Source organism: Polypterus senegalus, chromosome 1 (genome assembly GCF_016835505.1).
Source record: "Polypterus senegalus isolate Bchr_013 chromosome 1, ASM1683550v1, whole genome shotgun sequence".
Lineage (NCBI taxonomy): Eukaryota > Metazoa > Chordata > Cladistia > Polypteriformes > Polypteridae > Polypterus > Polypterus senegalus.
Window position 1 is genome coordinate 106,525,786 of NC_053154.1, and position 27,787 is coordinate 106,553,572.

Here is a 27,787-nt window from a genome sequence, read left to right on the forward strand (position 1 = left end):
TCAGGTAATTAAAAGGAACTACTCTTGGCGTCTCTCTCCTGGGTTTCGTTGTGCTGACGTGCTCGCCTCGCTTGTGTATTAGTGGCAGGAGGAAAAGTAAAAGGGGTACCGTTTTGCCGATGTGCTCGTCTCGCTTGCGTAGTTTCTGTCTTTACCCTGCGGTGTTACTTTGGCAACAGAGTCACTTTCTTCTTCCGACTCGTTAACTTGGGGCCACTTTGCAGGCTCTCTGAGCTTCATGCTGTAGTAGACTCGCACTTCCGGGCCAGACAAACAGACACACTTCACAAGTAGACGTTTATGTATAAGATTATGTATAGGTAACCCACATGAAGACATCGGGGGAGCATTTTCCAAATAGCGGTGTTTTTGCCTTGTGTTCCACCATGCTGCGAGTTTGCTAATAGATGCTGTGTTGTCTTATTCTTTGGGCCTGTTATTAAATTATGATGTCATGTTTACTTTATATTACTTTTCATTCCAGTGAAGGACCAATAACAAAAACATATGCTTCTCAATTGATTTGTGATACTTTTTGTAGGCAACTTCAAGAGTGGGGTTAACTAAGTAGTACTTTATGGTTGCTCCTAAAGTGCCTGCTTAGGAAGGAATTTGGGAGACACATGAAAAAGTATCTCATACATTACATACGTGCATCTTAAAGTTTCTCATTATTCAGTAAGAGTCATTGTGTTTGTGAAATGCAGCTCTGACAGTGACCTTGGTGAAGGAAAGGAATGGGTGCTCTAAAGCATATGTTTCAAGGAAAGCTAGGCCATCAGTGGGTAAATATTTATTTGAACAAATGAGGTACATACAATGATAACTTTAGAATAATGACATGAAAAAACAGACATGAGAGAGCAAAGGAAAACTTTATTGACTGGACATTTGGTAAACATTTAAAAAAAAAAATCATGAAAGCACCTGCTCCAAATGAGTGGCAAATGATCTTCCATTTTAGAACTGGCATATCCAGTGATGCTCTACTCTTGTGTTATGCTTTCTTTGGAAGGAATCTTTAACAACAGCAAGGAAAAGGAAGTAGAGCTTCTGAGTCAAGCCACTTGAGTGTGTCTTCTAAGTTCTTTTTACTTTGAATGGATGCTTAGTAATACCCCACTCTTCAAATACCTTATACACTTTGGAGAACTGTATCCATAAAGGGTATAAAAGAGAATGCCTTTGACAAATCTGCTCATTGAAATAATTGTTTTACATCATAACGTTGGTAATGTAAATCTTCAAAATGTATTTTAGAACTCTGAGATGTGAGGAGTACTTTCTGGGGCGAGGGATCGTCTCAGAAACAAATCATCCTCAGAAGAGTTAGAACTCTTGCAATGTAGAGTGACACCAACATTGTGAATGATGTGAGTCCATAGTCCAAACCTGGGGGAGCTGTGCAGTTTGTGCTATGTCAGTACATTGTGTGTTATTCTCAGACATTCAGCACTTAACTGCGTCAGACATTCCGCATGAAGCTATTCTGTTTCAGGTGTAAACAAGAGGATGGTTTCTGCACTTGGGCTTATCATGTTAGGCACTTGGCTTGCTTTAGAACTTCAAGTAGTCCCAGTAAAAAATGTGAAGGAGGCCAAGTTTAAAAGCAGTACTTCTTGGAGTAATGACCTTTGAATTGCAAAGTTGATCCATGTATTATTAAAGTCAGAAAAAAGCAGAAGGCATTTGGCTTCCAATAGTGCTGCTTCAGGTTAGAGCTGCATGATGCTAGTTAATAAAATAAACATTTGAAGGTACAGTTTACCACCAGTCACCTATGTGCTAACTTATGGGTACTCAGGTCATTGATTGTTCATCTATATGCAGAAATATGCTGTTATAAAGGTGAAAAAGAGAAAACAATTAGCATTTAACTCCATCATCCCATGTCTCCCAGCCAGAACAAATGTAAAATCAAAGCCAGGTGAAAAAGAAACATTATAAAGCAGGCAGTTACAATGCCATCTGCAGCCTCTATCACAAGTGTCATTAAAGTAGTACATCACTAGTTCCAGTAAAGATTAAGCAAGATGTCCTAGCTGCTCAAGTCTACTGTGCCAGACCCTCTGTGCTACCAACCTGGTTTCTGAATTTGCTAATCTGCTGGGATGGTTCCTTTTCACAGGAATGGTGCCTCTGCTCTTTCCTATGATATAATAAGCTCACTTTGACAGATGAAGTGAGATGAGTCTGTTCAGAAAGTAGCTCTTGAAGTCTTCATGTCTGCATGAGATTTTTCTCCAGGTTCACTGATTATGCTGTCTCATCCAAAAGACATACAAGTTAGTCTACAATGGCACTGTATGAGTAAGTGTGGGTGTGTATAAAGGTTCCATAGGATGGAGTGATGCCTGATCCAGGTTACTTTCTGCTAGAGATGTGCACTAGGACTAGAATCCCATAGGCCCCACATAAAAACTACAGGCTTTGGACCTTTCACTGTCACGTTGTCCAATCAGCTGTCAGATCTGAGGTCGCAGGACTAATGAGGGATGACAAGTTGCCTATAATATCCAATAAAATGACAGTAAAAAACTTATTCTGAAAATGAGCAAAAACCAGTACATTTCAAAAATTCTGTCTTGTTTATTTATTAAAAATCCAATCATGTTGACATCACTTTTATTATGATATTTCTGAGTGCCAGATAATGAAGGCATATTAAAGAAATATTCCACTTAAATATAACAATTTTGATTTCATATTTTCATGGGGAACGGAGATCAAACATTTCTGAAACAATGAGATTCAATGGAGACTCACCTTCAACACAGTAAACAATATCAAACCACCCAAAAAAAACAAAACTCTTACTGCTTGTGTTGCATAATCCAAGTGTCAGGCGTCCAGACGTATGCTCAAACCATCCTAAACACAGGTGGTATGGCTAAAATATTAAGTAAACCGCTTACAGAAAATGCTAATGCACAATAAACTTGAACAAGCATTTGAATTGAAGACTCCATTGGCTAGGAGTCCTGGTCAATAAGAGCTCATTTGTCTGCTATGCCACCTAATTTGAAATCACATTACAGAGCATGGTCTGAGAGAGGAGTACAGTTAGAAGTTAAAAGCAAAGAAAAGTGAGTGAAAGCAATTGCAGATGCAAAGTATGTGTAATATATGTGTCACGTGTGGCTCTTCAACAAGCAGAGGGTCACTCCTGGAAGTACTGTAGTTGTAGCTTGATGACTAATGACTGAAGAGGTGAAACTTCAATTCAAAGAATTTGAACACACCTCTCTTATGCACAGGGGCTTTTTCTGGAAGATGTTTATTGAACAATATTTTAACCATAATATGTGTGTTTGGGAAGTTATGTGCATACAACTGGATATCAGACATTTGGTTTATGGGACATAAGTAATTTGATATTTTGTTTCCTGGATGTTTTGAGATTGTTCTGCAATGAAGCCCATGGTATTAGGACTACTGTGATCTCTGTTTTTTGTCAAGGGCAGCACACACAGTAAGGAGACCAGGGTTCATGTCATAAGTTCTTTCTGTGTGCAGTTTGTTCCGGGTGCTCTGGTTTCCTCACAAAGACAAGCAGGTTAGATAGATTGGCGATATTAAATTGGCCCAAATTTAATTGGGATCTTTTGTATGTTCGCCCTGTGATGGACTGGAACCCTGTCTAGGGTTTGATCTCATCTTGTACCCTATGCCAACTGGAATAGGCTCCAGCACCCCCCACAACCCTGTTCTGGACTAAGCATTAGAGAATTATATTTAGGTTTTGCCTTTGGGTTAAACCTTAGAAGGTAGGTTTAGACTTAATAGCAATGGTTAAGTTTAGAAGTCATGGCTAGGTTTATTATTTAAATTCATACTGAAAGCTGAGGTTTGCTGATACAGGAAAACATTCTGTAAGTATCTGGTTACTGCTCAAGAAAAAAACACAGCATAAACTTCATATTTTCTCAGTGACTGCTATGTGTTGTCAAAACAATTTGTGATTTCCTGCACACTATTGTATATTTGTACAGGAAATGCAGATAAATCATTTAGTTTGCAATGAAAAAGAGAGTATGAGATAATAAAGCACCAAAGTTTGCTGTTTCCTTCATTTGATGTCTATGTATGATAATCAAGCATTCAGTCTTAATGTGTGAAAAAGATATTGCCCCCAGTGAACTGAACCCAGAGCATGTCCCTAAAGACTTACTGTCTTTCACACTACTTGGTAACTTATTCCAAGTGCCTATGGTTCTCTAATGTTTGTGAGAAATTTACCCTTAACAAGTTTCCAACTGTGTCCCTATGTTCTTATTTAACCTTATTTTGAAATTACAGTCTCAAGCCACTATACTAATTGCGTTCATAATTCTAAACACTCCAATCATGTTATCTCTTAATCTTCTTTTGCTTAAACTAAAATCTTTGTAAATCATCCCTTGAATCCCTGGAATGAGCCTAGTCACACTTCTCTAGACTTTCTTTAGTGCTGCTAGCCTGGAGACCAAATCTGCACACAGTAGTCTAGATGAGACCTCACCAGTGTGTTATAAAGCTTGAGCATAACCTCCTTTGACTTGTACTCGACAAAATCATGCTATATAATCTGTCATTCTATTAGCCTTCTTAATGGCTTCTGAACACTGAGAAGCCCACTATGACTCCTAAATCCTTCTCATAAGGTGTACACTCAATTTTCAGACATACCATTGTGTATTCATACCTAACATTTTTACTTCCTACATGTAATACTTTACATTTACTGATGTTAAATTTAATCTGCCACAAATCTGCTCAAGCCTGTGTGCTGACCAACTCCCTCTGTAATGATTTTCTGCCATTCCACCTAGCTTGGTATCATCTGCAGACTTAACCAGCATGTTGCTTGTATTTCTATCCAAATCATATATATGTATTAAAAATGTCAGCGACCTTAGCACTGACCCCTGTGGAGCAGCTCTCTTAACATCAGCCAATTTTTGTTTTGTATACTGTAGAGTTTCACAAGATTATCTTAAAAGTTCACCTTGCATGTGATTTTACCAGTGTTACATGCAAAAATCACTAAAAGTGTTTTTTTTTTTTGCGGAGGTTACAAATGTAACCAAAAATGGGGTGAAAGACAAGAATGTTGCTTCCTAAAGGCTATGTCATGCTCTTCAACTTTCCAGTGATTTTGAGTAATAGTCTTTGTTTTACATAATCTAAACTAGTCTGAGGCAGTCAGGGATGTGTTCCTGTGAATCTAGTTGCCTAAAGTGACTTACCCAACAACTCACCCCAACTACTCTGCGACTCACTCCGATAAAATCATACTGGTTTGATCTTTGTCTTTAGTCATAGGGATGGGTTCTGTGTGCATGAGAGCTGACAACCAGTGAATGCTTATCCAGAGGTACAATGCCTATGAGGCAGTGACAAGAAATAAGGAACACAATATAAAGGAGGCAGCAACGAAAAATATGGAACACAGTGACTTTGTTCATCTGTGTGATGTCTTGTATCTAACATACCATGGCAGTATATAAAAAAGAAATAAAAGGCCAAGATTGCTGCTGAACTTTCTGAATGTCTTAACCCTTTGTACAGTACAAGCTCCATCTGGCAGCACGTTATTGGCTTTCACAAAAAGGGGAAAGCAAGACTACACTGGACAGTCATAACTAAGTCCCTAAATGTAACATGGGCAATGATTTTCTGTCATTTAAATTGACATGGTTCAGTAACAAAATCAGTGACTGTGGTCAGCAAATTAGACAAACCCCAAGACAAGTTGTATTATATGACACTTTCTTGAAAAGTTATTCCGCAGCCAATATTGTTCATCTTTAAATGTCTCATTGATGTAACATATTATTTGTAGTCCTTCTTTATGCTCTACAAACTCATTCATTGTTTATGAACTTCTTTAGTAAAGAATACTTACTGATGATAATGATGAGAACAATGGTGCAGATTATTCCAAGAACAATTATCATCTAAGAATGAAGCCAAAAACAACATTAGGCAATGAGTGATGTCAAGCTATTTGCCATTTAACTCTTGTTTAGACAACTCACCTTGTAGTTTACACAAAAGTGTCTTTGCTTCATATTCTCTCCAGAGACCACAATCTGAAAGGTTCCATCTTGCAGTGAGGTAGTTTGGGCATCTACCACTGAGACCATCATATCTTGATCCACAACTTTCTCAAGGTTTTCCTGCATCACAGCAGCCACCTGGGAAGAAACTTGTTATTTTGTAGTAAAGGCTTTGGAAGTGTTAGCCTGTTTTGTCATGCAAAGTTGGGCATCTGAAAGGCAGCAAATTATTATTTAGCAAAGTGCATAAAAAAGTTGCTGTTATTGACATTGGTGTTGGCAAGCACAACAAAAACAAGCAAAAAATGTTAAAACACAAAAGATTTGGTAATAATCAGGCAAAACTGAAGACTCAAAGAAAAGCTTATACTTAGAAAACAAAAGAATGCAGACTGAAACATCCTTTTCTCCAAGAGGAAGTAATGAAAGTGCTATGGTCAACCCAGGATTCATCACACAGTTTCTTTTTCAGTTGCCTTTTTTGTCTTCTTTATTCAATTTTCATTATTATTATTAATTGCTTTCAATATTTTTTCTATTGTTCTGTTCAGTTATTATTTGTCAAATTATGTATTTTCTGTTAATTTTATTCTATTTATTTAATCATATAATTTCTATACATGTATTTTAATTCTACCATGTTTCTTGTATTCTGTAGGTGGATCCCAAGAGGCAGGTCCCCTTACCTCCTTGTTAAGGGACCGCCTTCGGCATTTTAAATCAGGCTGGAGAAGCAAATCCCTGCAATTCATTTGAATGCTCTCTGGCAAAGCTGTTTTTTCTTGTAAGTATTTTGCACTTAATGTTCTCTGGCTTCTCATGACTTTCAACTGTTAGCTCTGGATGTTGGAATATATTATAGACTAGCAAAATACCTGCGCTTTGCAGTGGCGAAGTACTGCTTTTAAATTTTTATTAAGAAGAAAAGTAAACCTTTTTAAACTGAGGGAAAATATACCAATAATTATTTGTTAAGGATCTCTTTGTATACCACGTTGTTAATTTAGCACTCTGGCTGTAATATGACCAAGCTGTGTGAGGTTACTCTTGAGCATGCAACGTATAGTTGGCCAGGTGAAAAGCAATCTTGACTCAAATCAATGGCAACCTTTTGTAGGATCTGTCCCTGAGACTTATTAATTGTCATCACGAAGCCGAGCCTTACTGGAAATTGGAGGCATTTGAATTGAAATGGGAGATCAGAGGGTATAACGGGGATGCGAGGAATACAAACTCTCTCCCCTGAGCAACTGCCAGTCAAAATAGTTGCCTCAATTAGGTTCTTTTGCAGACATGTGACCTGAAGTCTCGTGCCGTTACAAAGTTTCGGTGGTTGTAAGTTTTTCAGTAACATTATTGGTGTCCCAAACCAAACAGCGTGTCTATTAACTTGTGGATTTTTCTGTGAATATTTGGCAGCAGCGTCAAGAAGTTGTTTCCGCAACACCGCGTTAGCTGCGGAGCTCAGCTCGGAGCGAAATGAAGTGAATGAAATGAGGTGAATGGGAGATGATGACGTGACTCCCCCACCCACCTTAACTGTCAATCCCTCCACAAACACACAAACAGTCTCTCAGATCTCAACTCTCCTTTTTATAAATCAGTAAAGTGAGAGGACTAAACACTAAGGAAAAAGAACGGCAAGACCGCGTCAGCTGTGGAGCTGAGCTCGGAGCAAAATGAAGTGAATGAAATGACGTGAATGGGAGGGGAGATGATGACGTGACTCCCCACCCGCCTTAACTGTCCATCCCTCCACAAACACAGTCTCTTAGCATGACAAACGCCAGTGGCAGCATGTCTATGAACTTAATTTAAAGTTAAACTTTACACCTTGGTTTCCTATTCGTTTGCATAAGCACAGTCATTCACAAGCAATTTTAACTCCGTTACAGCAATTTTATTTCAGTTACAAAGTGATCAAAAGTCTCGTTTATACCCTGCGTCTTCTCATTAAACTTGTATCTCGCGAATATCGTATTCATCATAGATATGACAAATGCCAGGGGCAGCGTCTTCGTTTGCATAAACACAGTCCTTCATTCGCGAATATTTAGCGGCAGCATGTCTCCATGACCATCTCATCTTCGTTTGCATAAGCACAGTCCTTCACCTGTGAATATTTACCTTATATGGACAGGCACTCAATTACGTGGGAGGCGTGATGATGCAGGACGCAACTCCGCCTCACACGATGACCAAGGTGCAGGCTATGGCCGTATATATGGACGAAAGTGGGTTCCAGTTATGACCGTTATGTGTAGAATTTTGGAATGAAACCAGCCTAACTTTTTTAAGTAAGCTGTAAGGAATGAGCCTGCCAAATTTCAGCCTTCCACCTACACGGGAAGTTGGAGAATTAGTGATGAGTCAGTGAGTGATTGAGTGAGTCAGTCAGTCAGTTAGTCAGTTAGTGAGGGCTTTGCCTTTTATTAGTATAGATTGTGTTTTTAATAACATTTGATTCATGGTTGCCCATTAAAGCCTTTTTTTGTATTTGCTCCTTTCTTGATAAATTCTTCATTTTATAAAGATTCCTTGTGTCAGGATTTCCTTGATGTGAGAGCTGTTTTTTGGGGCATTTTGGAAGGCCTTAACTTTAGCTATTTTGTGGAGCCATAGTATTCATAAAAAAAGGAAATGAAAAGCTCTATCAACAAGATGCACTTAAGCTGTCTTTTGGACATTTTTGGACCAACTCACAGAAAAGAAAGATCTTGTAGCACAGCCTAAAAGTTCCATCCCTTTTGGAGGATAAGCTAAGCTGTCTAACCACAGTGTTTTAGCTTGTGAAGCATAAGCAGCATGCTGATGAGCAGACTACAAAATTGACATAGTATAAATAAATGTTGCTTTATTATACAAATTAGTAATGCAAAAAGTAATAATCAAGTAGGCAGGCAGGAGATCACAGAAAAGGTATTCAAAAACACAAGACAATATCAAAAACAAGAAAAAGATTAAAATAATAATAATAGTAATAATAATAAACTCAACCCACACAACTTGGGAGCAGTAGACCAGAAGCCAAGGGCAAGATGCCCAGTGCTATATTAAAAACATCCAGTTAATCTCCTCCTATACTTAGGCTTACTGCCAGCGCTCCTCCCATCAGGTGACTGGAACATAATCAGTGTTGCATAGCAACAGACGGTGACGGGAGGGGAAAAATATAAGCAAAAGGGGTGGCTATGGGCAGATGTCCAGCCTTCTTCTAGTAGATTCTAAATATGATAGTTTATGTTTTTGAAGTTGACGCATCTTCAGTTATGTTCCTTGTGTCTTGTGGGTGGTCCCCGTAGAGGCATGACCACCTGGCCACCACCGCAAGGAACTGCTCTCAGCCCTATAAAGCCTGAGGAAAATTTGCAGTACCTTGTGGCACATTGAATACACTGACATTGATGACTTTTGCTAGTTTTGTAGTATTCTTTTGCTTTGTGAATACTGTATTTTTGACTCCTTTAGCTTTATTATTTCTGACCATTCTTTATATTGTGTTTTGGGATTTTGTTTGCTATCGGATTGCCTTTTACAGGCAACATCTTCTGCTTTTTAAGCTTTTTGGCATTTGGATTACTTCAGAGCATTTTTGTAAAATGAAGTATTTTATTTATAAAGATTCTTTGTTTGCTGTCTTTGTAACTAGCAGGGTTTAATGGTTTTCCCTACTGTAGTGGGCATTTTTGGGATTTTTAGGGACTTTTGTGCTTTGAAACTTTCTAGTTCATGACACTGGGGTGCCACATTGGCTAAAAAGTTTTTGGTCTAAACAAATTTTTCAATTAGAAGTAAATCATTGCTGATAAGAGCTTATTTCATTGTGTGACTTGTTAGTGCTTTAATAGGGTCACAACACCTAATTCTTATTTTGTCACTTTAAATATTAAGATATGTGGACCATATCTTTATATGGTAAGTCTCTGTCCTTTTCTTTTACATTTCTTTGTGTTTATTTCTAAAAAAGCAGATGTTTCATGGTGAACACACACAGTTGTAAACGGGACCAATTTAGAGGATGAGCTGCTGACTTCTTTGTCATTTGCACCTCATTGTTAATTGCTGCCTGTTTAAGAAAACAAAAAAAAAAATGAAAACAGTGATTGTTTAAAATTTAAATAATTAAGTAAGCTTTGGGAACGTAAGTACACGAATATGAAGCACAAAATGGTGATTGAGTAATAAATAATTCAGCAGTAATAATTGTCTTCCAATTAAGAAATAAAATCTCCAGCCTGTATCTCGCTACTTATATTTAAACTATTATACTTTTACTTTATGTATTTATTTATTTATAAAGCACTTTAAAAACACCATCAAGGCTGACCAAAGTGCTGTACAATAAAAACCCAACATATCAGAAACACAGTAACCAATGGTTAAATGAAACAGAAACACATAAGAGCTGAAAAGATTCATAATAAAAAGTATACAGATAGCCAACATATCATACTGAGTTAAAAGCAGAGAGTAAAAGTGTGTTTTTAAATAAGATTAAACCCATCTTCTAGTTCATAACTGACAGGAAACCTGGAGTTAGTGAAAACTTATTCCAAAGGAAATAAAAAAAGTTCCCAAGACCAAAAGGTCAGATAAACACACAGCTGACCACCTTTCCTCCCAATGATCACCTCCACACCTACAAAAAATTCAGAGGATGGTTTATACTGCCTCTGGGATTTCCTTGTCCAATCCCCAGGGACACTTGGGTTTTTGTCCAATCTTCTCTCATGTTGCCATGCTGGATACACAGTTTGTCCTTTTCCAGTTGAAAATCACTGTAACTATTCAAACATCCCTGCCCATGCGAAAAGGATCAACCTACAGACTTCTGTAACTCTGCAATTGAGGAGCTCTGCTGAACAGCCAATCAGATTGCACATTTATGTCACTTGGTTTACTCATCAGTTAGCATTATATGAGTCCCAAAACTATAATTGTAACCATAGTATAATTGCGAGTATCACATAGCATCACTGCCTCCTCAACGTAGTGGAGCTCTGGAAGTCTGCAGCTAGACACTTCCTAGTGGCTGTCTTAGCTATTCTCAGGGCACTCCCTCTACATACAGTATTTGTGCCAGCAACCATTTACGCACCCCTGCTCCATAATGGCATAGTACTGACGGGACAACAGTCTCATTTTACTCTGAGGCTTGCACATACTCATAGGCCTCCAAGCTGCATGCACATCCTGAGCCAACTATTGTCAAAGAATTTTTGAATGATGCTATGGAGCCTCTAACAGTGGAGTGCAACTCCCCTGGTGCTAACCACCCTTCTTAAGGTAAGTGCACTTTTCCAAAACGCTATAAACAGTTACATTCCTTGAACGTTGCTATAAACTGAAATTCCTATGATTCGGCCCATTCTAGATTTGTTAAATTTTATTGGACTGTATAAAGTGTTTAAGCACGTTACATTTTGGTTTGTCAGAATTTCATTATTGTCATCATTACCATGATTCTCATACCACTTTTCCAGCCATTGTTTATTACTGAAACCCCAAACCCCAGTTGACATGAAGTAGCTGTAGCCTTTCAGCCTCCTGGACCTCGTTTATAAAGCTTTTGTATGCACAAAATGGGCTTCAAATATGTATATGCAACTTCCCACGAAAACGTCAGGATTTATAAAAGAAAAATTGAAATGTTATGTATGTTTACGGCAACACTGACCAATGCATACACAACATTTCAGAGAAACTAGGAAATGACAAAACCCTCAATCAAGTAAGGAAATGCAGCCAAACCAGGTAAATGACGACTCCCACACATGATAATTCATATTACTGAGCTGATATTATAATGTGCATCGACGTGACAAACATTTTACACCTCAAATATGAGGACTAGGATGCACAGCGTAGCAGTTCCTTTTAAAGAGGGCCAATGCTACGTATTTGCACTGAAGAATTTTTTTGGTTTATCATCAGTTTATATCAGCTATATGTTGCTATTTCTCAAGAAATTAGCTGACAGGTCAGGAATATGTCAGCCAAGCTTCACTCCATCATGTCTGCTGTGCTAGAAGCTATTAACTAGCCAACAAGGTGCTATATCCAGTTTTTGTATGGTGTGGGTGTCCATACAAAAAAAAAAAAAAGATGATAAACATGTTTTTGCCAACAGTCAGTCAGTCATTTTCCAACCTGCTATATCTTAACACAGGGTCACAGGGGTCTGCTGGAGCCAATCCCAGCCAACACAGGGCGCAAGGCAGGAAACAAGCCCCGGGCAGAGCGCCAGCCCACCGCAGGTTTTTGCCAACATAAAAAGTTAATTTGCAGCAGTGTCTGGTTCTCCTAATGTAATCAGAGCACCTTATTGCCCTCATGTTGCAATAAGGGCACGTAGTGAGAGCTGCTTTTGTTAACCATAAGAAGTTACATTCCGTTAATACATAAGTCATCCACGATGTGTCTGGCAAACATTGTGTCTCAGTGGCCTGGGCCAGACCATTATTCATTTATATTAAGGCAATGTAGCCTTGACAGATGTGAAAGAGCTGTATTTGGTGGCTAGCTTGTTGGTAAGGTAACTGGCTGAACCTTCAGTGTTTCATATGACCTGTCCTATTCTTTGTAACAGCAATCAGATCATTACTAGTGACCACCTGCTCGGGTGATTGTGCCTTACGCCTTACCTGGACCCGCAGAGGAGAGGTGCTATAATGCCACACATGACCTTGCACACTTGACTGTGGAGCACAGCCAGACTCTGGATGTAGGTGATGGAGCTTTGACACATAAGGAGAGAGAGGTGGTTCTAGCAGCCAATGAAGTTCTGCAGCATCATGATTACATATGTATGAAGTTGATTAGCATGCCCCATATATGGATGTTTCAGGGTGACATTCGAGGCGCACTCATGTATGCATATTTACAAGGTGACTGTGACTTATAATTGGTAAATTGCATAGAAATGTGCGTATGTAATTTTTAATAAATTAAATTTTTTTCCCCTAAACATTTTTCTATTTTTTGGGCATGAAGATATTTTCACTCTTAAATCCATGAAAAGTTTTATAAATAAGACCCCAGTTGTCTACATTACTCATTAATTGTCATCATTAGGATACAATTAAGTTAGCAAACTCAAAAGGAAATAGGAGAATTATTAACAAAATGACAAAAACAGGAAAAAAATACAAATATTTATACATTTTCTTATTAATATAAAACCTACACTACTGTGCCTTTCTGAATGCATGATAAGTGAAGAAAGACAGACCAGCTAATTAAACAAAAATATGAATTACAAAGAAGTCAAAGAGTCACTAATGGTGAAACTTGAATAAAAACCTTTAGTCACAGGAGCCCCAAGACTGAGCTTAAGGAACCTTGACATACTTCAAACAATCCTCAGAAGATGTGAAATTAAAACAAAACTAGAGGACTCGGAGAAAGACCCAAAAAGACAGGAAGATTCTGCAAATTGCACACAGAAATTGATCAGCTGCAAGGTTCAAACCAAATATGTTGACATCATCTACTTGTTATTAATATATGACCTTCAATTTAATAGTCAATAGATATTTATTTCCAAGCCATGTTATTCTTAGTGGAGAGCCATTCTGATCTAAAGGTAGTTTTTAAAATTTTACTGGACCTATACTATATGCTCTGTAATGAAACTTTCAGGTCAATAAAAAAGCTTTGAAAACAGAGTTGTGACTAGAATATCATGTGTGGGTGGGCAGTTGGCTTGTCTGGGGGGTATGGGCAAAAAATATCCATCCTTCCATCCCCATTTTTGTAGGGGGGTCAAATAAAAATAACAACATAGTTTTATATAACATATAAAAGCAAAAATTGTGGCATAAATCATAACCTATTGTTCAATAAAATTAACAGAGGCAATGGAACTTGTATTATTATTTTTTGTGAACAAATATAGAACTACATCTACAAGGTAAATATCAATAAAGTCAAATGTATACAACATATGAGAGCAAGAACAGAAACGTGGCTCATTGTAGTCATTAGGGAGGCTATAGGATATCAGTTTCCAGTGTTTAACCTGGATATTATCTACAGGACCAGTGTGCGGTTACTCTTGGCAAATTTTGAAATAAATTCATTCATGTCTAGATTTTCTGTGATGTTTTTCTCATGTGCCAGAATGACTAAATTTCTCTTCCTTGAATGCAGTATTGTTTGGCGGAGTGGAGTGAGAATGCGGTTCAAAGTAGAGAAAGAGCTTTCGCATGCAGCTGAAGACACACCAATGATGAGTGCTGTTACATATAACGAATGCAACATAGGGAAGGCCTCTTTGTACTGTTGAATGTATTTGCATGCTTCAGAGAGATTAGCATCAGCTGGCAATTTATTGATCAACATTTCTTTTGCCACAGCAATTTCATTTTGCAAGCTCATGCTGTTTTGCTCTGTGCCTGCAAGTGACTGAAGTGGTTTCAGGAGAGAATGATCAAGAAATAATTCTGATTTTGGCAGGAGAAGCGATGTGGCCCTCAATAGTTCAACATTTCTCTGAGAGAATCTTGTCTCCATTTCCACAATAGCTTTATCAAGAATGCTGAACATAGCCCTTTTAAAAGTCTGATTAGGAGAAATTTGTTCATCAGAGTCACCATGCCCAAGCGTAGACATGACAATACAATCAAACTGTGAATTAACTTTCCATTTCCTTTTGAGCGAATTGGTATGCCTACTTTCACACTGAGAGAAATGCTCCTCCCAGAATGAGTCGCATCTCATCTCCTTCAGTGAGGCCAGTGAAGCTGTCACCACCTCCCCAGCAGTGCACAAATCCAGTGCATGTGCCTGTAGAATTGCATTGGCTGGTTTCAGCACACCAAGCACATGAAGGATGAATTTTCCTGTATTGAAGAAATTCTGCTTTTTCAATTGGGTCAAAAGACCACATGCCTCTATGCAAATGTCAAAAGAGGCAGTGTCAGCCTCTGCTACTTCTAAGAGTAGCCCCTTTATACCTTCCTCATTGTTGACAATGGACTTTATGACATCATAATGACTGGTCCATTGTATTTCTAGAAGTCTTTTTAGTGTGGGTGTATTGTATGTGTGTGAAAAATAATGTCTGTGACAAAATGTGTTCAATGAATTTGACCAGTCAAAGAACTTCTTAGTCAAAGGTTTTGATTCAATTGCATGTATCACTGCTAAATGGAGCTGGTGGTTGTAGCAGTGTACATATGGAATATACTTCCCAACTTTGTTTTGTAACAAAGCCTGGACACCACCCCGTGCCCCAGACATGACAGAAGCACCATCAAAACACTGACACACTAAATTGTCTGGGCTGTAACCTAGCTCAGAGAGATGTGGCAGAATTTGGTTACAAATATATTCAGCATCAAGCTGATTCAGTTCAATTAAGCCAATCAGGTGTTCTTCAGGGATGGAGTTCTGGACGAATCTAATCACTACAGACAAATTCTCAATGTTACAGCAATCCCTCGTACCATCACTTTTATGCAAAGTCCAGGAGAGTCAGCTTTTTCATATTTGGTCCTGATATCTTTTATCACCATTTTGGCAAGAGTCTCAGTTATTTCATTTTGAATTACATTGGATGTGTATTTTGCGTTGTCTGGGATGTATCTTACAATTTCTGCAAGTTTGACATCTTTTTCGATTGTGTAATCAAAGAACTTAAGGAAAAGTCCCTCCTCCCCACCTTCGTGATTGTGACCACGCAGAGCCAGTTCATTGACTGCAAGGAACTGAATGGCCTCCCCAATGCTTTTCACATAATATCTATTCTTTTCTGTCTGGGTTGGACCCAGTAGTTGAACTATGCTTTCACCCGTCTCTGCCCGGCGCCAATACTCTTGCCATGCAGACATGGCTCTGACATGCGGGATACTAGACACGTGTTTTTGGAAGCCGCCACCATCTTTTTCTAGAACTTTTTTCCAATTAGTGTAGCCATGTATGGTGAATATGTCCTCGCGGTCCAAATTGAAAACACTAAATTTGCGGCAGGCAAAGCAAAAGCTGGCATCACAGACAACAAAATATTCAAGCCATGGTCGATACTGATACCAGCTTGCACTAAAACATCTGAGTGTCTTTCCGAATGCGCGCTTGGGATAATTAATTAAATTGGGCTGGGATGGGCTATCCATATTTAAGTCAGGCAGACCGGACTGTATATTTTGTTGAAGGCCGAGGTTTGGAGTACCTGACACGGGCGCAGAGCTGGAGGATTGTGTTGGCTTATGTACATCTTTTGGACTATCAGTTCCCAACGTGGGAGCGCTGTGCTCTGTGTTGGTAGCAGCGGTGCTGGGCTCAACCGTGGAGCCAGCAGGTTGCGGAGGGACAGAGGTTGAAGATGTCTGCTTTTTAATAAGCCACCTATGCATAGCCTTTGGTGTTACCAACCAGAAAATAAAAGAAGAATGGAACGTACAGTATATGCTGTTTTAATTAACAAATGCGGTCAACAGGTTCAAAACGTGCTGCAAAATGTGCGGCGAAGTGAACTGTGAGCAGCACGGTGCCTGTCTAATTGGAAAGCAACTCAGTTTTGAAAATCAAATGTTATTCTTCTCCAGAGTTGTCATTGGACAGACAGAGTATTTCTCAGGGTGGGCACGGCTTGTCTCTGGCGAGGCAGGGGCTGCCCCAGCACCCCCGTGGTCACGCTTCCGTTTAAAAATAGGCCATCTTAGAGAAACACAAGTGCAGAGTAGTTTACAACACTGTGTTCCCTTTAAATCTGTCAAAATGTACTCAAAGAGTGGGGTCCTGCTGTGTCTCTAGCATCTTCTTTTATCATACCACTAATTTAAAGACCACAATGACTGGCATGAGAGCCAGCTGTTGCTAAGAAACTAAGTATGTTTGACAATCAAAATGTGACATTTAAGATCCTTTGCCAGGAAAGTTTACATGTAGTACAGAACATCCTACCAGTGGCTACTAGGACAATCTGTGAGTCCCACAAGTGGTCTGTGCGCTCAGCTACAGCCTTGTTTACATATAAACTCTGATTTTGAGAGGGAGAGCTGCCTGGTTAGAAAGGAACATGCACAATGTTGCTGAGTGAATATTTTTATCATGAATCAATAGTATCTCTGGAAGAGGAATATTTGACTAGGAGACCTCAGGATTTCAAATGATATTAATATAGTGCACCTTGCTTTTCAAATGTCTGCAGTCTGTCCATTCAACCCATTTATTTCACTCCAGTTTTTCAGTCATATCTCAAAGATCGTTAGAGCATTAAATGGATGGTGATTGGCTCTGTATGAATGTGAATGTGTGTGAACAGGTCATAAAATAGGAAGCTAATCACTCCTCCTTGATATTACATTGTAATTCTGAATTGAGCAAGTAACCCTCAATGAAGATGTGAAATTTACTTTCCTGTTGACTTCTTATAAATTGTCATTATAATCTGATGTAATTTTACTTCTTAATGGTGTGGTCCCCGGCCGGGCTCCAGGAGAAAGAGAGGCACAGGACTGTGTGGCCTGGACATTGGGGGAATCGGTGCTGGAGGCACTGGGGTTTGTGAGTGCACTGAACTGTAAATATTGTATAAATAAACGTGTGTTGGGTGGAACTATGTTGTCCGTCTGTGTTTGTCCGGGCCAGCGTTCACAGTCCTGTGCCTCTCTTTCTCCTGGCCGCCTCCAGTCCTCACTCCAGCTCCGTCCTCTTCCACCTGACTTCCGCCAATGACTGGAGGGAGGTGGCCCCTTTTATAGGAACCCGGATGGGCTCCAGCTGCTTCCCGGCAATCTCCGCGGACACACCCCCGTGTGGCGGAAGTGCCGGCTGCGCACCCGGAAGCTGTCCGGGTGTCCCCTGTCGTCTTCCCCCCGGCACTTACTGGTGTGGCGGAAGTGCCGGGCTCCCGGGATATTCAGGCACTGGGGCGCCGCCTGGCGGTGGCCACGGGTCCCTACAGGGCTGGGCTTTCAAACCCTGTGCCCGAGGCCCCCAACATAACATTACCGTAATGGTTCAGAAAACACAACTCCCAAATATATCTGAAGGAAGTGAATCTAAAGCAGAGATTTAAAAACTTGCCTTGTGCAATACCACACAAAAGAAATTTAAAGCAGGGCCTATGCAATGGCAGAAGTGCTCTTAAATATTTGGTAAGCTCAGAAGCTTTTATATTGCCAGAAACAAAATATGGATGTAGGAAAAATAACAGATGGATGCATATGGTAATTTTGTTTAGCAATCAGGGCTTCATTATGGTGCTTTTAATTAAGACCTGTGAGGTTCAGGTAATGGAGGGCAGTAGAGATCTGCAGAATTGATGAATACTTGACAACCACTGTTTGTTCCACTTATGTAAGAATTTCAGATTAGTTGAAATATGAGAGATCATGAAAGACTGACTTATACATACTGTATTTATTAGAGGTTAAATAATTTTGAGACAGTATCGTCGACTTAGTAACAGTAATAGAAAGTGTTGGCTGGATTGAATTACTAAGATGTCTTCTGAACTACTAGGAATCCACAGAATCATGGTAGAAATAGCCATTACTTTTTGACAAACTCAATAGACTTTATTGAGGTCAGCAGAAGTATGGGGAAAGGGAGCTATAGCAAATTATGAAATGAAATGAATTTCTGGGGGTCAACCCCTTTATACAGACAAGCTAGATGCGAGCAGAAACAATCTTGGGATCTCATTGTGGATTTCTTCTCCATGCCATAACTGGCATCCAGTTGCTAATTAAATCAAAATGCTGCACTGTCTTTTCCAGTATTCTGTCTCATCCTAAGCCACACTTTCTTGAGGATGTTTGCCATTATTCAAGCCTTCCATTTGCCATTGCTTGGCAACTGCAATTACTCTGTACTCACCTGAGGTCTATTCATCTGTTCACTGATCAATTTATTAGATTTGCTTTGTCATTACATAATTGAATACAGTGGCAGGAACCAACCTTTGCCAGTCCATCAATGGGCACATTCACTAAAAAACACACCGACTTATATTGGACTAGATGACTTCCCCTAAGCCTTCAGAGAAACCTCACACAAACATTTGGAGAATGTGCAAGCTGTAGGTTTCTAGATCTGAAAGGCAATTTCTTTAACCAAACCAAATTTAATTTGTCACATACTTTTACACACTGTGCAAATTGAACATGTTATGTTTAGTTACAGAAGCTCAAAATAATAATAATAAAAAAAACATAACTCCCCCAAACACATACAGTATAAGAATTTCTAGCTTGGATAATAAGAAAGATGCTACAGTCAATAACAGGCTTGTATAGGTGGCAGTAAGACAGTCAGACCTGCCCAGACAGGTGGCTCAGTGGTAGTGCTGCTGCTTTGCCGTAAGGAGACTATGGAAGATTGCAAATCAGCAACACCAATTCAGCCACAGGGCGAGTGGGTAACAGTAAGACGGGGGTCTAAGAATCCAAAATTTAGTCCCCCAGCACCCAGGTCACCAATTCGGACCCAGAACAGGTTCTCAGCTCTCATGCAGCGCCTGTGGAAACTGAGAATAATAAAGTGCTCATAATTGGCGATTCCATAGTGCGGAATGTTAGAATTCCAAACTATGTTAAACCAGCAGTTAATGTTAAGTGCCTTGCAGGGGCCAAGATTTCTGGCATAAAGGCCGCATTGGACCGTGTTGCCGACGATGAAGTATCTACCTTATTGCTGCATGTCGGCACTAATGATATTTATTTACAGCAATCTGAGGTATTAAAGCGGAACTTCATCTCTCTATGCACCAAAGCTAAAACAAAATGTCGGAATTTAATTGTATCTGGTCCCTTACCAAGATTGTATAGAGGGGATGTGATTTATAGCAGATTGCATTCCTTTCACTGCTGGCTAGAAACCTGGTGTGCAAATAAAAGCATAGCATTTGTGAACAATTGGGATGATTTTTGGGAAAGGCCTGGATTTTTCAGAAGAGATGGTCTTCATCCTAACTGGAGGGGATCTTATTAGAATTAGAATTAGAATTAGAACAATCTAGACGAGAACAGGCCATTCAGCCCAACAAAGCTCGCCAGTCCTATCCACTTGCTTCCTCCAAGAAAACATCAAGTCGAGTTTTGAAAGTCCCTAACGTCTTACTGTCTACCACACTACTTGGTAACTTATTCCAAGTGTCTATCGTTCTTTGTGTAAAGAAAAACTTCCCTAATGTTTGTGCGAAATTTACCCTTAACAAGTTTCCAACTGTGTCCCCGTGTTCTTGATGAGCTCATTTTAAAATACAAGTCTCGATCCACTGTACTAATTCCCTTCATAATTTTAAACACTTCAATCATGTCACCTCTTAATCTTCTTTTGCTTAAACTGTAAAGGCCCAGCTCTTTTAATCTTTCCTCATAATTCAACCCCTGTAGACCTGGAATCAGCCTAGTCGCTCTTCTCTGGACCTTTTCTAGTGCTGCTATGTCCTTTTTGTAGCCTGGAGACCAAAACTGCACACAGTACTCAAGATGAGGCCTCACCAGTGCATTATAAAGGTTGAGCATAACCTCCTTGGACTTGTACTCCACAGATCGTGCTATATAACCTAACATTCTGTTAGCCTTCTTAATGGCTTCTGAACACTGTTGGGAAGTTGATAGCTTGGAGTCCACTATGACTCCTAAATCCTTCTCATAAGGTGTACTCTCGATTTTTCGACCGCCCATTGTGTATTCAAACCTAATATTTTTACTTCCTATGTGTAATACTTTACATTTACTGACATTAAATTTCATCTGCCACAAATCTGCCCAAGCCTGTATGCTATCCAAGTCCTTCTGTAATGATATAACGGATTCCAAATTATCTGCTAATCCACCTATCTTGGTATCATCTGCAAACTTAACCAGCTTGTTACTTATATTCCTATCTAAATCATTTATATATATTAAAATAGCAGCTGCCCTAGCACTGACCCTGTGGAACACCACTCATAACATCGGCCAGTTCTGATGAGGTTCCTCGCACCATCACCCTCTGCTTCCCTGTGTCTGAGCCAATTCTGCACCCATCTAAAAACATCACCCTGAATTCCCACTTCTTTTAACTTGATGCCCAACCTCTCATGTGGCACCTTATCAAATGCTTTCTGAAAGTCCAGATAAATAATATCATAAGCTCCACTTTGATCGTATCCTTTTGTTGCCTCCTCATAGAATTCCAACATGTTAGTAAAACACGACCTCCCCCTTCTGAACCCATGCTGACTGTTCAGAATAACTCCTGTCCTTGTCATGTGTTGCTCAATCTTATCCTTAATAATTCCTTCCATTAATTTTCCTGTGATGCTTGTTAAGCTTACTGGCCTATAGTTGCTTGGATCTGCCCTGTCACCCTTTTTATATAATGGGATGATATTTGATATTAAAATTTGATTTGGGATTACTAAGCTGCCTTAACTATATATTTTTTTTTTCTTTCTTAAAATTAAATTTCTTCTTAACTTAAATGGTAACACTAAGATCTGCTACAGATATTTTACACCTTTTCCCCTTAAGCTCCTGTACTGTTCTCCCTCTCAGCTGCCTGCTGTTTGCCTTTTTATGAGGTTAACTTTACTTTTCTCTGTCTCTTCTAGCTTTGCGCTCTTCTTACTTATAAGCTCTTCACTCGCACTGTTTGTATTCCCCCGTATTAATGAACCAATACGCTGTCGCCCACTTAACTGTTCTGCCTCTGGACGGCTAAGGACTGTTTAATCTAAAATAAAACAAATAAATCAAACTTTACTACCTTATTTGCTCCTTGTGCCTGAACGGTGTCTTAACGCAGGCCGCTTACCTGCGCACTACTGAGTTTCCACCTTTTACTGCTTTGAAGTCAGCCGCGGCCTTTTTTTCTTTTCCTTTAAACTAAAGACTCGCTGTTACGACGACGCGGTTATTTATTTACAAATGCCGATATCAGTTACTGCTGCTTTCTACCCTGCCGCCTCGATGCTAATTCAAATACAGATAACAAGAAAAAGAACAAGTACAAATAACTTTTCCAAGCGCACTTCCAAACACCCAGCTACTTTTGCTCTTGTGCGGGCGAAAAAAAAGCAAAAAAAAACCCTTCTAAAGGGAAAAAAGCTTTAAAAATTCCCACACGGTTCCTTAGAGGCAACCAAAACCCAAGTTTTTAAGAGCAAAATGTATTTTTTTAATGTAAATCTCACACCACAGAACAAACCAACACTCTCCAACAGACTCTAGCGTTTGCAAAGCACACGTCAGCACAAAGCACACGTGACTCTCAGCTCTGAGCACCCTCCAGGTGAATGTGAACTGTAAACATAATCTTATGTATTATCCCAAAATATGGCAGCAAAACTGCCTGGTTGACTGATTAGAGCACCATCCAGGCCGCAGTCATGTGATCTTAAATCACAGGCTGTTGTTTATCCCACCTGTTATTTTCCTGAAGCTGTTACCCATAATCCCTGTTGTGGGGCATCCAGTAAATTTAGTCTTGAAACAAACCATAAATTAATTGATAACCAAAAAATAAGGTGTATAATTAGACCAAGGGATAAAACCAGACACTCCACCAGGGGCATCTGTAATAGAAATTTAATTCAAATTAAAACAAAAAATATATCAGCAGTTCAGAAAGAACCATGCAGTTTTAAATGCTGTTTATTGAACATTCGCTCTCTTGGCACTAAAGCTGTTTTGGTAAATGATATCATATTAAGTTCAAAATCTGATCTGTGTCTTCTTACTGAAACCTGGCTTAGTAAATGTGACACTGTTCCCTAGCTGAGGCGTCACCAGATGGATACTCGTTCCTTCATAAGTCTAGAGATTCTGGTCGAGGAGGAGGCCTTGGAATAATTCATTGTAACAAAATGCAAATCACTCCTAAAAATTTAGGCAACTTTACATCCTTTGAGGCATTCATTTTAAATATTAAAACAGATTCCAACACAATTATAGTGCTAGTCTACAGACCACCAGGGCCATATTCATTGTTCATGACTGAATTTAGCAACCTTCTGTCTGATTTGGCTATAAATTATGATCACGTAGTATGATGGGGGATTTTAATGTACACATTGATGTGGAAACTGACACTTTTAGCAAATGTTTTACTTATTTGTTAAATTCAGTAGGATTTTGTCAGATTGTCAAAGGTCCAACTCATAATCATAACCATACATTAGATTTAATTATAACTTACAAAGTTGAAATTCAAAATTTAAATATTACTCCATTAAATGTAGTTATTTCCGATCACTTCTTAATTACGTTTGATTTAGTTCTGCCCATGCCAGCACTCGAGATTAAAACAAAGACAGTGCGACATCTAGATTGTAATTCTGCTTCAAAATTTATAGATACCTTGAGTAAGTCGAGTGTAATTGTGGAAAACCATTTAGATCAGTTAACATCAAATGTAAACGTGGAAAACAATTTAGATCAGCTAACATCACATTATAATGTGACCTTGAGAGATGCTTTGGACACAGTGGCTCCCCTAAAACAAAAGTGATCAAAGCACATAGAAACTCTCCCTGGTTTAATGAAAATACTCGAGCTCTTAAATTAGAGTGTCGAAAACTGGAGCGCAGATGGAGAACAACAAAGCTACATGTCTTTCAAATTGCATGGACAGAGAGTGTTAATAAATATAAAAAGGCCCTCTTTAAAGCTCGCTCAGAATACTATTCTACATTAATAGATAGCAATAATAAAAATCCTAGGGTACTTTTTAGAGCAGTGGCTAAATTAACAAATGGGAATTCAGATCAACAGTGCAAAATACCAACAGATATTAGCAGTACAGACTTTATGAACTTCTTCAATGAGAAAATTAAAAATATAAGATCCCAGATCTCAGCATCACAGTACAAACCAAATACTAGCTTAGCAGACCCTGTCCACATTGCATTCAGCACTTTAATAATTTTAATCCTGTAACTCACCAGGAAGTCTTAACTTTAATTACTAAAATGAAGCCCACTACTTGTTCCCTAGATCCAGTGCCAACAAAACTAGTAAAAGTGCAATGGATGTTCTTGCAGCCCTATTCTAACATTATCAATAGTTCATTACTGCATGGCACATACCTGATGCACTAAAAGTGTCAGTCATTAAACCTTTACTTAAAAAGTCAGACCTAGACCCACACATACTAAATAACTATAGGCCTATTTCAAATTTACCATTTCTCTCTAAAATACTAGAAAAGTAGTCGCCAGTCAGCTTCAGTCACACCTTACGCATTACAATTTATTTGAGAAATTCCAGTCTGGCTTTCGCACTGGTCATAGTACAGAAACGGCACTAACACGGGTTGTAAATGACATTCTGATATCCTCTGATGAAGGAAATTCCACTGTAATTATGTTGTTGGACTTAAGTGCAGCATTTGACACCATTGACCATTCTATTTTACTGCACAGGCTAGAAAACGATGTTGGGCTTACAGGCACCGTGCTCGCTTGGTTCAGTTCTTATTTATCAAATCGATTCCAGTATGTACAGAAATGTGCAGACAGTACTCCATCATTATACACAGAAGTTCAATATGGTGTCCGCAGGGCTCAGTACTGGGACCTTTACTGTTTTCACTTTACATGCTTCCACTGGGATCTCTCATTAGGAAACATAATGTTAATTTTCACTCGTATGCAGATGACACCCAGTTATACCTTTCATTTAAATCAAATGAAGTTTCTCCGATGTTGTCTTTAATTAGTTGTGTTAGTGAATTAAAGGAATGGATGAATGAGAACTACTTGTCTTTAAATACAGATAAAACAGAGATGTTAATTGTTGGAGGGAATGACGCTGATCACAGCAATATTTTGTCGTCATTTAACTCAGTTGGAATCCCAATTAATTTTACTGAATCAGCCCGCAATCTAGGAGTTATCTTTGACTCTAGCATGTCATTTAAAGCATATTACAAAGTCGTCCAAAACATGTTTTTCCATCTTAAAAATATTAGGAAATTAAGGCGCTTTCTAAATAAACAGGATTGTGAGAAATTAATTCATGCATTTATCTCTAGTAGGATTGACTACTGCAATGCGGTGTTCACTGGCTGTTCAAACTGTTCTCTATACAGCCTCCAGTTAATCCAAAATGCGCTGCAAGAATTATTACAAGAACAAGAAAATATGAACACATAACCCCAGTTCTTAAATCTTTACACTGGCTCCCAGTTAAGTTTAGGGCAGATTTCAAAATCCTCCTTTTAACATATAAAGCATTAAATGGCCAAGGTCCGCTTACTTGTCTGAACTTATCATGACTTACAAACCTGAGCGCACATTAAGATCTCAAGATGCCGGTCTGCTTAGGATTCCAAGGATTAATAAAATAACAGTGGGAGGTCGAGCTTTTAGTTACAGGGCCCCTAAACTGTGGAATGGTCTTCCTGCTTCCATAAGAGATGCCCCTCGGTCTCAGCCTTTAAATCCCGGCTGAAGACTCACTACTTCAGTTTAGCATATCCTGACTAGAGCTGCTGATTAACTGTACATACTGCATCTCTGTTGTTAGTCATTAGCACTATAACATAAGTAACATGATAATTATATTTGAATACTAACCCTCACCTATTCTGTTTCTTTTCTCGGTACCCAAATGTGGCCATTGGTGCCACGGCCCACCTGCCAAGTTGTTTGCCTGCCTATGGTAAAGTCATCCCTGATGGAGGATCACAGGAATCATGGGAAAGAGGGTCCTTTCATCGGAGCAACGTTTCAGCCGTGGCATGGCCAAATGGAGATGCAGCTAGATGGATGAGGTCTCCAGGACTCTAAAAATATCGAAACCTAATTATGTCGTATCATCTACTGTTAAACCGTAATTCTAAAATTTTTATTATTATGCTGTCTTAAGGAATTGTTCTGTTGTGTATATTGTATTGTATTGACCCCCTACTTTTGACACCCACTGCACGCCCAACCTACCTGGAAAGGGGTCTCTCTTTGAACTGCCTTTCCGAGGTTTCTTCCATTTTCCTACAAGGTTTTATTGGGAGTTTTTCCCTTGTCTTCTCAGAGAGTCAAGGCTGGGGGGCTGTCAAAAGGCAGGGCCTGTTAAAGCCCATTGCGGCACTTCCTGTGTGATTTTGGGCTATACAAAAATAAACTGTATTGTATTGTAAGATTGTGGGTTCAGTTCCTCCTTGTGTGGACAGTGCTTTGAGTACTCAGAAAAGTGCTATATAAATGTAACAAATTATTAGATGTGCCACAGGTTTACATTTAGAGGCATTAACATTGAATAGAGAGGGGCCTGGCTTGATATATCTACAGATGGAACATGCTAATGGACATTTGCTCAATCCAATGTTCCCCTAGATTAATAAACAGCATTCTAGGGTTAGAATGATTCATCATTAGAGTGTTGGTAACAGAGTGAGTTATTAATTTATCAGGGTGATGTAACTTATAATGTGGACAAACTGAGTCAGTATTTGAATGTCTGTATAGTACATTTTGGTTTAAATTGAAATGTGATGTCTGTTTTACCATTACTTATTCACATAAATCCACAGACCCATTCCTGCTTTTTCCCACTCCATCTGATATGATCAGATAGAACCCATCCAGAAATAAAATTGTGTCTGAAATAAGACATTTAGGCTAGTTCTTTGCAGTACAGAAAATGCCACAGTGCCTGAGCTTGCCATAACTTGCTATGAAATGTAAAAGTCGTTCCAAATTATTTACAAGTGGTTGAACATTCTACATTTATGAAGGAAAGTCAGTTCAGTTTCTTTTCCTCCTTGCTCCAGAGCTTCATTCTTTCCATCTTTGGACAAGCTGCTCCTGCGATAAGGTGTAACAGAGCTCATTATGTGGCAGTGATTGCAGTGCTACCAGGTGAATACAGGAATATTTCATATATCCCACTTATACATTCCTTATTCCACCTCTGGCAGAACTTTGACCACGTCCCAAGGGATGTGGGGGACATGAGTCTGAATGGGCCATGTTCTGTGCCTCTATTGTTGAGGCAGCTGACCGGAGCTGTGGCCTTAAGGTGGTTGAAGCATGACGTGGCATCCGTCCCCGAACCCGCTGGTGGACACCGGCGGTGTGGGATGCCATCAAGCTGAAGAAGGGGTCCTACAGGACCCTTTTGTCCTGTGGGACACTGGAGGCAGCTAATAGGTACCAGCAGGCCAAGCAGAATGCGGCTTTGGTGGTTGCTAAGGCAAAAACTTGGGCATGGGAGGAGTTTGGGAAGGCCATGGAGAATGACTCCTGGACAGCTTCAAGGAGATTCTGGTCCACCATCCGGTGTCTCAGGAGGTGAAAGCAGTGCAGTGTCAACACTGTGTAGGGTGGGGATGGTGCGCTGCTGACCTCGAATCAGGATGTTGTTGATCCTCAGTCCCACTAACATGCTTTCCAATAAGGACGCAGAGCCTGAAAACTCGGAGGTGAGCTCTCCCATCTCTGGGACTGAGGTCACCGAGGTGGTCAAAAAACTCCTTGGTGGCATGGCCCCGGGGGTGGATCAGATGCACCTGGAGTTCCTCAAGGCTCTGGATGTTGTAAGACTGTCTTGGTTGACACGCCTCTGCAACATCGCATGGACATCATTGCCTCTGGATTGGCTGACCAGGGTGCTGGTCCCCCTCTTTAAGAAAGGGGACCGAAGGGTGTGTTCCAACTACAGAGTGATCACACTCCTCAGCCTCCCTGAAAAAGTCTATTTGGGGGTCCTGGAGAGGAGAGTCCATCAGATAGTCGAACCTCGGATTCAGGAAGAACAGTGTGGTTTTTGTCCTAGTCGCGGAACACTGGACCAGCTCTACACCCTTGGCAG

The 27,787-nt window shown here is 39.6% G+C and overlaps 1 protein-coding gene across 3 annotated transcripts in view; it reads right to left on the reverse strand.

Moving 5' to 3' along the window:
• Positions 1-218: 218 nt before the first annotated feature.
• Positions 219-27,787, reverse strand: part of LOC120530881 (vesicle-associated membrane protein 2-like) — a 58,476-nt gene continuing 30,907 nt past the window's right edge. For 2 of the 3 annotated variants that reach the window (XM_039755614.1, XM_039755634.1), the window contains exons 3-5: positions 6,021-6,179; positions 5,888-5,939; positions 2,088-2,507 (exon numbers count right to left, since the gene is read on the reverse strand). In XM_039755614.1, coding sequence (XP_039611548.1) covers positions 2,446-2,507; positions 5,888-5,939; positions 6,021-6,179 — 273 coding nt within the window. In that variant the 3' untranslated portion in view covers positions 2,088-2,445. Of the gene's footprint in view, positions 1,838-2,087; positions 2,508-5,887; positions 5,940-6,020; positions 6,180-27,787 lie in introns of those variants that run through there. The other variant, XM_039755623.1, reaches the window with a different exon arrangement.